This window comes from Anser anser, assembly GCF_964211835.1.
Source record: "Anser anser genome assembly, chromosome: 23".
Classification (NCBI taxonomy): domain Eukaryota; kingdom Metazoa; phylum Chordata; class Aves; order Anseriformes; family Anatidae; genus Anser; species Anser anser.
The window spans coordinates 4,032,652-4,044,418 of NC_139744.1; the positions used below are offsets into that span (position 1 = coordinate 4,032,652).

An 11,767-nucleotide genomic window follows, 5' to 3' on the forward strand; every position below is an offset into this window, starting at 1 on the left:
AGAACAAATATTGGCAGGACAGATTGTAGCATTCAGGAAGGTGACTCCCAGCTAGAAAAGAGCCCTGTTAGTGCTGCTGCATGAGCTTCGATTTCAGCCTGACTTCTGTCAGCACCCTTTTTTTTCCTACAAGTATTATTCTTGTTGTACCAGTTCCATTCTGAGCAGAAATTAGTGACATTATAAGCTAAACTTACAGCAACGCAACTGCACATTTTCACAATACAGGCTATATCTTTATTGAGAGATTGAAGGTAATCACAACACAGCTTGGTACCTTCTTCTAAGGTACATTCTACAGGGTTTGTTAAGCACTTGGATGTACTCTGACTTCTGAAGTTTGTAAATGAATAGTATAATTTCCAACTTGCTCCTTGTAAATAAGCACTTAAACACAAAGAAAAAAGCCACCAACAGATAGTAACCGAAGAATTAACCTCCAGAAAGGATATAAGTGGGTCTATGATATATACACACACCCTAACCTGGTGTAGATGGTGTAAAATGCCGATCCTGTACGTGGGAAGATAATAGCTTATGCCAGCTTTGTTTCTTCAGTCTTAAAAGGCAGATGATATATCAGTTGAATCCTGCATACTTGGTTCCCTGCCAGGCCTTGTTCATTTAGATTCCTGGCTTGCACCCAGCTTAGGGAAGTGAGTCACATTTCCCAAACCTTCCCTGAATCCTGTCCTCAGAGTAATTGAAGTTTCCCCTCAGAGCTAGCTGACTGAATGCAAGGAAGTGATCGTGTTTGAAGAGAGTTTCTTCGAGAGTCCGGGAGCCAGCAAGAGCTGGTACGTTAAGCAATCAAAAAACTAAGTGGCACAGTATCCCAAGAAGCACATATGACAAGAAATCCACCTTAGCAGGCAGAGGTTTTGCATCTGGTTGTTGAAGAGTACGGGGAGTTCCCCCCCTCTTTTTTTTTTTTTTCCAAAACATAAGCCATCTATGCACAGAGAGAGGAGGGCTTTTTCCTCTTTAACATTTTTTATTCCACATAATCCTTTAGAAGAAAAGGGAAAGCAGAATCAGTTTATAGAGTAGGAGTATATCCACTCATTTTATGGCACTCAAATGATATTTGTTGTCTTAAAAATAGCAAGGGAAAATGGCAAATAAACTATTCCAGGCACTCCTTGGCTCTATTGCTATTGATAAGACCTTCAACAGAAACTTATGTATGAAGTCAATTACTCCATCTTATTTCAATACCACTTATGATCCTGTTTTATTCCCTAAAAGCTAGAGATTTTATTGTTTAAAAGCAAACAAAATTCAGAGCAGTCATGCCATACAGAATTTAACAGATTATTCAGTTATCACCACTATTACATGTGCTTATAAAAAAATTCCATAGTTTCAAATGATTCAGAATTCCAATGCAAAGACAAAGATCTGTAGAAAATGGCTTTAAAGTAATAATAGGAAGTAGTGTCATTCTGGTTTTATAACAGGCATGATGTATTTTAAAGCTAAAGGCTTAATTTTTTGTCTTATTGCAGGGGCTAATCTGGGGGCTGTGAAAGCCTTTGAGCTGTGCAAGCAGAACCTGATAATTGATACAGACAATTTTAATGTGAATGCATATTACAGAAATCACCAAAAGTCACGGGTAAGGAACTGCATCACTTCAGATATGAGTCCATAATCCTATTTTGGTATTGCTGCCTTGCAATATTTCAGTGTGTTGTGAAATGTCAACATCAACTGAAACCTGCTAAACTGTGAAAGAGAGATATGCTTACTTATGCAGATTTCAAGAAATGTAGAGAGACTTTATTCATCTTTGGTCTAGGTTTTATAATCCCAGGGCATTTCACAGAACTGCTCAGTATCTGGAAGCTTTGCATAGAGAAAACCTGTAATTAAGTGCGGCAATGGAAAAATTCTTGTTTGTTGTGTAGATATAACATTACAGTAGAGAATCAGATTGAGCGAGAGCAGCCAAGGATTTCATTGTTTGTCCTTCGCAACATTATGTAAGATGAGAAATTTAGTAAACTAAGCGACAGAAGAATTTAACATCTCTGTTACGCTCCCCCCCCCCCCCCCCCCCAAAAAAAAAAAATGCAATTTTAAAGAAGAAATACAGGAATGAGGGTCAGAAATATTGAAACTGAGAGCCCTGCTAGGTTAATGATAACCAAGAATACCCTGTTTTCTGAGGAATTAATTGTGCCAAAGCATGATGTATTGATTCCATCATAAGATGCTGCTAGCATTGAGGAAAGATTAACATGCTCAGCAACCAAAGCCTGTCTTGGTAAGACTTCAAAACGCTGTTCTTGAATGTTAATGCACAAATTCTGTTACTTCATTGTTATTGACAAGTTTCCATGACCCTAGGGAGCTCAAGTCACAGACAGAACCCCACTATGCAAGCTGTAAGTAAATAAGATCTTATGACACAGCCTTTTAGCTAATTACAATAGAAGTTGCCTTCTCCAGAAGTCTTGCAAATGTCTTGGCTTGCTTCCGAGTGCCTGGTAGGAGTTTCAGTCCCTAGTCTACACAGCTTTTGTGGTACTAGCAGTCAAGGAACAAGGCTCGCATGTGCGCCACACACACAGAGTTCAGTTTTAAAGCTTTCAAGTACTTTGCAGAACTTGAACTGATGGCAGTATCAGAGTCTAGTTTGATAATTCAGCTCATCATGCTTACACATTGCACACAAAGAGAAACTGCCAAGTTCATTGTGTGTGTGTTCCGCCCCCCCCCCAGGCCCCAAGGCATTTTAAAGAAATGGGATGAATTGCAAGGGTAATTGCTGGAGTGTTTACAGTAATCAAGACTATAGATTGTAGTGCTTCCTTGAGATGGTTTATATCATATTATACTGTTGTGCTTTTATGGTATTATTTGTAATGCCCACCTAGTGAAGCTAGCACCAGAAGCTTCTAAAACATATGGTTAGATGCCCTTCTCAATGTTTCTACTAATCTAAATAAATAATTTACCATGCCAGTCTTTCCTATCAACTTGGAGAAGATGTATAATCTGGTAGAAGTGTCTTTCTCAAATTATTTGCGGTAAACAGTGTATATTTCCCCATCTGCATGCCTTCAGGCCTTAATAACACATTTAAAAAAAAGTAAACGACTTCCCAGAATGCCTTGACAGAAGTGTTCATCAGCAAGCTATTGTCTAAATGATTGATTTGACGCTATGCTGTAAAATACATACATCTATATATACGTGTATATAGATGCGAGTGTGAAGCCTTTTACTCATACTAAGACTGTCATACACTTATTGGAAGCCTAAAGGAAAACATCATGGGTTGAGATCTCTAAGACGACCATAGAAATGCAGGAGAAAAGAGTGGAAAAAGAGGCAACGGTTAAAAGAACAGTTTGAAGAGAATTTATAAACATGCTAGAGCACATAATACTATAGCACAAAGATGACTCCAACCCAATCACAGCCTTTCCCAGGTGTACCAGAACAGCTGATCTACAAGAAGAAACACCCACCCCCAGTCCCAAAACAAACAAGTAAACAAAGTAGGTATTTTGATAAAAGTTCTGAGGAGCAGGATCAGTTCAAGGTTAAGGACAATGCTGCTTCTGTTCACAGGCTGGCTGGTCCTTCCCTATTCCTGCTGACACTTCTAAGGATGATAATGGTACTTTTCAGGAACGCTATTGAGGCAGCTTACTGCAAGCTTGGATTTACATTCAGCATCCAGCACGTACATTCTGGAAGCACACACACAATTATCCCTTCCCCTCCTCTACCACTCTTGCCCCCAGCCCCCCCCCCCAAAAAAATGCACTAACATATGCACATCATTTTATTTTATTTTTTTGTCTCTAATCAGTGGAATACAGCCATACTGCCTTGGAATGAGGGCTACTCTTCCATGCCAGCAATATTGTACCGTGTATTTACAGGGGAAATAATTATTAATTTCTATAGTTCTTTCCACCATTGGCAGCTGGTACTTTAATTACAGATGCAAAATGCAAACAAAACACTTGTTTGTCAAGAGCGAAGCAAAATAAGTGTTTTGTCCTGCGGGTTGATTAGATTCACTGTAAAAAACCACATTCAATTAGAACTATAAAATGGAAATTTGGGGAGGCAAAATCAATTACCCTCAGCAGAACGCAGCCAGGATGCTGCATTTTAGTTTATGACAGTACAAGTGCCATGAAATCTTCAATACCTACAGGTGGTCAAAATCTCTAGCTGTATTCACTGAGAATTGACACTTTTTGAGGTCATCCCCGTTTCATGAGCTGTTTTAGGAATGTGTTATGCCATCTAGTTCTGCACCTGGTTCCCCACAATACCAGGACTTTCCTTGGAGACTTTCTGCCTAGGAAGGCAGAAAATTCACTCCCTGTTTTTCATACTAATGATGATTACCTACATTATCTAGATTAAAAAAGAAAGTAGCCACCTACTCCTAGAAACATTTCCCCCACCCCACAGCTCTGGATAGTATACCTGTTGTTTTAATTGCACCATCCTTTTCCCTTTTAATTACTGCTTGGTATTTGCCATTGCTTGTGTCAAGTCAGTACTTCACTGTTGTTTTCTTCCTGGTGAGCTTTACTAATCTTTATGAGTGTTCTCTGGATTCACCCCGTTTTTCCACTAGGACTCACCAAAGTACATTCTGAACAAGCTAATGGCTGTCTTAACATTCACACAGTGCTACATCTTACGTAGTTTTATTCTTGAGACCAGACTAAACGTTGACCTTTTAGTTACCTACATTCAAAACCGTCATTTTTTCCCTTCGCAACAGGATATCCTTTCAGCAAAACTGGCAACCCTGCATTTTTGTAGGCTAGGACTCAAAATCTAAGCTAACTCCCTTAGTAAGCGCTGAATCCTCACAACAGGCTAGACAGCTGTGAGCACTGCTAGTAAGAATGATTAGCAAATACAACATTAATTGTGAGACTTAATAAATCAATTATATTCAGTAAACCCGAGATACTCAACCCACAGCCCTATTTTTTATTTTATTTTTTTTAAGGCTGAATACAGCTTATATGCAGCTTCCTTCTTTCTGAAAACCCCTCAGACATCAATAAGGAACAGCAACATATTAAATAAATTGTTCTGGTCGTCCCCTCCATCCTAACCTCTTTTTTCATAGTCCATTCCCATTACAGTACTGGACATAAAATGCAAAATCATGCAACACATGCAGAGCTGTGACAGAAATATACGTACGCATCCATAACTTAATGTCACTCATACACCCGTAATGGGGTGCCTTCCTTTTGATCGTGCCTTTCCAAACACTTGCTGGAGCATACTAGCTGCCCATCAGGCAGGTCAACCTATGCAGCGCTTCTTACATGCATGCTTAGCACAAAACCACAGGACATCTGCTTTTCAGTCCAGTAGCATAAGAGGAGTCACTGGAATGCAGACATAAAAAACTCTACAGCCTTCCCAGCCACTAGACAGTTTATCACTACTATAACATTGCCAAAACCCACAATAAGTTGAAGTATCTTTGTGTAGTTTAGTCTATTTACCAAGTTCATTAAAATTCACTTCAGTAGAAATACAGATTTGTGTGCACATAGGCACCACGTGAACTAACAGATTCAATTCTCTAGCATGGCCTGGAGGACCTTTACGAAGACTGCTTTGCAGAACTTACAAGACTGAACAACACCTTAGTCACCAAAAACAGGGTAAGAAAAGTATTGAAAACAGCAGCAATTCCACTTACCTTGTAGCTATGTCTTATCCTCACTGCTTTCTTCTGAGTGTTACAGCACAACTTAACATACTTTTTTTTGTCCTTAACTCTTCAACCTGCATAGAACCAGAAAAGCTTTTCCACACAGACATTCTTCTCCAAAAACCAGCCAGTAGACTTCTCTTACCTGCTTCCTTACAGGTGTAGACTATAATTACACCTGATCCTCATACCCTCCTCAACATCCTAATGCAAAGGGATTGATTTCCTTGTTGTCTTACACTTATTTAAATGATCTTCAAAGTGTTTTTGGCAGCTTCACAAAAGACACTTGTGCATGCCCTGCTCGTCAGTCATTGCATTAAAAAAGAAATGTTAGAAGAGGACCTAAGTAACCTTTGGGATTGTATGCCTGGAAATGCACCTGGAATGAGAACTGTGATGACTTTTTCAGCAGTGCTAACTTAAATGATTACAACTGTGTCCCCACCGGCTTCGCTGGTTGATGTCAACTAGTCACCAGCTCCTTCGAGTAGTTTTACTAGTAATGGGTTAGGGAATCCTAATTAAACTAAGGGTGAAAACAAGGGCTTTGATGAGGCCTTTTTGCAAGCACTCCTTATGGTAAGGATCTAGACCCACGTGAAGGGTTTTCTTGGCTGTAGGTAAATACTCTGGCTGTCATCTTTAAAGATATTTCATAATTCTACTCATTTTAGGCAGGCAGACCAGAAAACAGAATACATTTGTGGTACTGCTATTTGCTACCAAGTCAGCACTCTGGACGTGTCACATGAAAATGCATTTCCCTTGTGTTGGTGTGCTTGTTATGAATTGCAACGCTGCAGATGAAACCTTCCAGTTAATTGTAACACAATCTTTACGTGAAACTATCTCTTTATTCTGTACCTTTCAAAGCTCTCTGGAATGACATTTTTGATGTTTTTAAATTCACAGAATATCATTTCACTGGAGCAATATGAATGTAGTTGAGCTGGTCTAAAAAAAGGTCACATCAACTGATCCTGTGGCCTCTTGTGGTTTGTCTGAAGTCTTTCATCAGTCGTCTTGAAGCTGTACAAATGAATAGTGATTTTCAGTCCTGACTTTCTGGAGATTGGGAGGGATTTTAATTAGAACCCAATCTATGGGATGCCGGATTCTTGCGATTCCTTTCTTGTCTTGCCATTTTGAAATGTCCAGTCTCAAATAATACTGACATAGTGATAAGAATAATTCTTGGCCTTTTATTGTTGTTGTTATGGCATGCTTACCCTTACAATTAGTCGGTATTTCTGGCTTAGTTATGGCTGAACATCATTAAAAACAAGACAAGACAAAAGAAGTCAGAAAACCCCAAACCAAAGAACCGAGTAACCTCACAGTTTTCTCCTGACAAATCATCAGTCTGGATGAGAAAACAAAACATAAAAATACTTTCAGATGTAGCACATAAACTACCTGTCTGTTGTGCATCAGGACTTGGCATTTCCACAAGTTACTTCTCATTTTGAGTATCTGTTGTAAGGAATCATTAAAAAAAAAAAAAAACTTTCCGTATGACATTCAGAAAGCTGGATGCAGCTGCACTGTCAGCTGAAGTCGGTGAAGAATTCAGCGCTTCGAAAACTCAGGCAAGAGAGGGGGGATTACTTTCTGCTCATTTTAGGCGTTCCCAGTACAAGGGCAACATCTGAAGCAGCTGGCCACCCTTCTGTTACAGTCTGTGTAGAGAAAAAGGCAAGTTTGAGATCTGGTTCATCTCTCCTTGGGAAAGATGCCTAAAACTGGTCACACGAGCTTCACTCTCCAGCCCTCTGTCTTTTCTCTGGCCTGTAAAGGCGTGACTGGGTTGGATATAAATACCTAGGGTGCAGCTGTGAAGTGGAGCAGACAGACCACAGTCAAAGTGGTTCATGCTGATTACTGGAAGAGTGAGTCAAAGAGAGTCATTTAACATCACTGGCAAACCCATAGGCGGAATTTTCAATTTCTGAAAACGTGGGTTCAGGTGCGAGATACCGAATCTTGTAACAGGCGAGACAACGAGGTGCAGAACGTGGGCCTGGCCCCGTGGCACGGTGCAGCAGCAGGACAGAATTACAACCGGAATGATTCTGGTTTCTGAGCAACCTCAATTATCTGTTCATGGCCCAACATTACATGGTCAAATGTGCTCTAAATTAGTCTAACTCCTTCTCCTACAATAGAAGCCAAGCTCATCTGATGTGGGACATTTACTGCAAGCAGGATAAATAGCCCAAAATGCTGAAAACTTTTATTTACCGTCGTTTTCCTAAAACCTTCAGGAACTGAAGGGACAGCTTTACTGTCGAATGATCCAATGCTGCAGCAGTCAGAGGTTACAGATGGCCTTGTTAAAAGCGCTCATAAAGAACTCTATCAGCGACAGCCAAACATGAAAGAGAAACCACTTTCAGACAAACACTTCAGAGAGAATACCGAATTAAAACAAGAGGCCCACGGGAGTAGTTCAGTGAAGCTTCTCACTACTATTCATTGGTTAGTCACTCAAATATTTTGATACAGCATCACGTATATTCATTTCTGAAGTGTGTGTGCTTTCCGATAGTTGAGTCAGCCTGCTCGAAGTTAAATAGATCAGAGCCGGAAAACTGGAGGAGCAGTCCCCCAGAGGTGGCTCAGAGATAGCACGTTACGTCAGTGATGGACAATTAATAAATGTTTGATGCTATTTTCTCAAACGCTTGCCATCAATGCTTTTCTGCTGTAGGGCTGCTTGCATCGTTTAACCTTCCCTCCCATGCAGGTCTGCACTAAAACGATGTGGATGGGGAACAGCAAGTGGAACAACGCGTGAGCCTCTGGCTATGTGAGACCCTTGGGCTTTGAAAAAAATATCCTGCTCCCTCCCCAGTGTCACTCAAGTTCAAAGGGACAGGGTTTATAGGTTTTCCCATACTCTAGGTGTCATGAAGAGACCGACGAGCTTTAGCTGAAGTGACCACACAGAGCTGCATCAGCGAGAGGCCATGTTACCGCATCTCTTCTCTTTTAAAGTCTTCATTCGGATTGGACTTGGAAATGAAAAATACCAAATCCAGATGCTGAACTCTCTGCCCCATGTATCTCAGAAGAACGTATTACTCCTAGGCTTGAGTTCAATCATAGTTCTGAAACCTGGAGTGTTATTAGCACAAAATTCTAATTAAATCCATATAAAACTCTTTAAACGGATTTAATCATTCTTTAAACTTAAAAAAGATAATAATCATAAAACCAAGGTACAACCGTAGACTTTCTTAATGCTATCAATAGTGCTGAAATAATAATAAAAAATGATAATAATAAATAGTCTTAGGACTAGCTGCATAAATAAAATAAGTCTTTAAAAATACAGTATAATATAGATAAATTGAATAAAATTTCAGACAGCCATGTCTAGTTACAATGATTTTGATACTGACGATAACCCAGAGTTGTACTGTATTTTAAGGATTAAAGCTCAGCAGACGAGGTGGCCGAGTGGTTAAGGCGATGGACTGCTAATCCATTGTGCTCTGCACGCGTGGGTTCGAATCCCATCCTCGTCGGCAACCAAAAAAACCTTTCCTGAAGTAAGGTTGGAGCCATGCTATTTTCAGTGGTGCCCAGTGCCAGGGCAAGAGGCAATGAGCACAGACTGAAATGCAGAGGTTCTGTTAAACATCAGGAAACGCTTTCTTTACTGTCTGGGTGGCCCATTAGTGCTGTGGTGTCTCCTTCCTTGGAGATCTTCAAAAACCAGCCTGCTCTAGGCTAGTTCCTGCATGAGCAGTGGGGTTGGACCAGATGATTTCCAGAGGTCCCTTGCAGCCCTAACTATTAAGCGATTCTGTAATTTTCTTACTTCTCCTGCTTTTAGGCATTTCCATGCTTTCATTTTTTTAAAAAAACATTCTCCTTGCTGTCTCTAGCGTTATTAAATTGCATGTCTAATCAGTGTCAAAACAGAAAAGGTTTATTAATCTTGGTTGCCTTTCTCCTAGTGCTCAAGGCGGCCTAGAGCGGGGGAAAATGAAAGTAAGCTGTGGAGCTTAAAACACTTCTACAAAATTCTTGTTTAATTGTTCTCATTAAATATGCAAGATCTCATGTATTGGCAAGAGGGACTCAGTTATAAGAGACACGTTAAACATCAAAAAGTGGGAGGAAAAAATTCAGGAAATACAACTTCAGAAAATTAGGAAAATTTACATGATATCAAGTGTACAGTAGATATATTTAACTGAAGCTCCCAACAAAATGTGAGAAAGAAAAAACCCCATAGTGTACAAGGTCTAGGCAGTGGGCTTTAGTCCTTTGGTTCTCTAAGAGCTGGTTGCTGTAAAAGTCTGATTTGTTACACCCATGGTGTGTTAGCACTCTTTCTCCTAATTTGATTCAATAAGATTTTAAATTGTGTTTTTGAGCAATTTATGAACTTTTATGAGCTTTCTGGAAACATCCAAAAAGACGGTTGGCATTTTACTGGTTAAAGACTCCATTCATTTCATAAAGCCTTTGTTTTCATTTAGTTTTAGCATAGTCACTGCATTCTCTTCCCTTTGAGCCGATCAGGAAATTCGACATACCCATCCAGTCTGAACAGGGAAATGCTAACAGGGAGACACTGACAGATGTAAAACAGGGCAACGAACCGGATTATTTGCTAAGATGTAATCACAAACTCTAAGAAAAGGCTTTGCTTTTACTTGCAAAATAATCTGGGATTTTATGGGTTAGAAAAACGAGCGCTTAGTCATGCAGCTGGTCCCTGTGATGTCAAAGAGTACATCTACATCAAATATTGAGGAGGAGCCTGAAGCTGTTTTCCAGACTCAGATCACTGTCTGAACAAACAGCAAATGAAGCCAAGTCCTCTGAGAAAGCTTTCTGCATTTATTTCTGGTGTTTCAGGGTTCAAGATCTAGAACCATATTATAACACTGGATTTTGGGTGGCCAGCCCTGCTGAGCTTAGGATATCAGAACAGAAACTGAAGGAAATTTGGACTCTACTGACCAGCTGAAAAAAATAAAATAAACTCCCAAGTTAAATTTTTCTTATATTAGTGGACTAAGATAAGGGTTTCTGTCCACTCTGGACAGAAATTTTAAAGAGGTGCTAGCGCTAATGATTAAAAAAAAAACCATCTTCAGCAGTCTGAAGCAGTTTTGTTCTTCAACAGAGACAAGAACTGTTTTCTAAAGTGTATCCCCTTCTCCCACCCCTTCAAACTCCATATCGTCTTGGCAGCTGTTTCCTAAATACAACCATTAGTCAAAATAAATAATGAAATTCCTCTTCAGTCCTACGGTACTGCTGAGTTTATAGCAAGCTCTACCCTGGGGTATCTTCTGTGAAGGTTTTTTTTTTAATGAATTAATGAGAAGGAAAGAACAATTTTAAAAGCTAGTTGAGATACTTATTTGAACTTATTTGCTTGTTGATATTTATTTACTATCACCTGGTAAGTTAGGAAATCATTCCATTCACACAGCTGAGAGTAATTCAGTTTACATTTATACTTTGCCTTGTAATTGTAAAAGTACTGCCTCCGAAGTGTCTGGCTACAACCTTGTCTTTGACCTCTAAGATATACTATCCATTAAAATATATTTTATCCAGTTTCCATTACAAAGATATTTTGCTTTGTTTAAACTCTGATTGTGTAATGGGCATTTAAACAAAGTACATTTCATATTTAGATAAGTTGTGTAGACAGTGATTGTGGGCTAAGACGAGATTAACTCCCCATTTCTGATGTAAATGCTTGTTGAATCCCGTTACAGAACAGGGACTCTTGTCCCCCAGCCAATAGGAAGGACTTGTTTTTCTCTCAAAGGTAGAAATAAAATGGAAATAAAAGGGTAAGGAAGCTTTCTCTGGCAAATCATTTATTAACCTTGGCATGTTAATATTCTCCAGAGACGTGAAATTGCCTTCTTTGGCCAAGCCAGCCACTTCACCCTCACCTTCTAAGTTCTATTACAATGTCATTGTCCGGGATTACTGAATAGAAAAACGAGAATGCATATTTTAAATGCATGTTTTACCAGTGAATGACAGGTATTTGTTGTCTTGCAG

General features: G+C 39.5%; 1 protein-coding gene across 7 annotated transcripts in view; it reads left to right on the plus strand.

Annotated features, from left to right (window-relative positions):
- Positions 1-11,767, plus strand: part of MARCHF10 (membrane associated ring-CH-type finger 10) — a 44,154-nt gene that overhangs the window by 26,416 nt on the left and 5,971 nt on the right. For 4 of the 7 annotated variants that reach the window (XM_083809583.1, XM_083809585.1, XM_083809584.1 and 1 more), the window contains 3 exons: positions 1,509-1,618; positions 5,592-5,669; positions 9,688-9,721. In XM_083809583.1, the coding sequence (XP_083665709.1) occupies positions 1,509-1,618; positions 5,592-5,669; positions 9,688-9,721 (222 nt within the window). The other 3 variants (XM_083809587.1, XM_083809588.1, XM_083809586.1) reach the window with 2 other exon arrangements.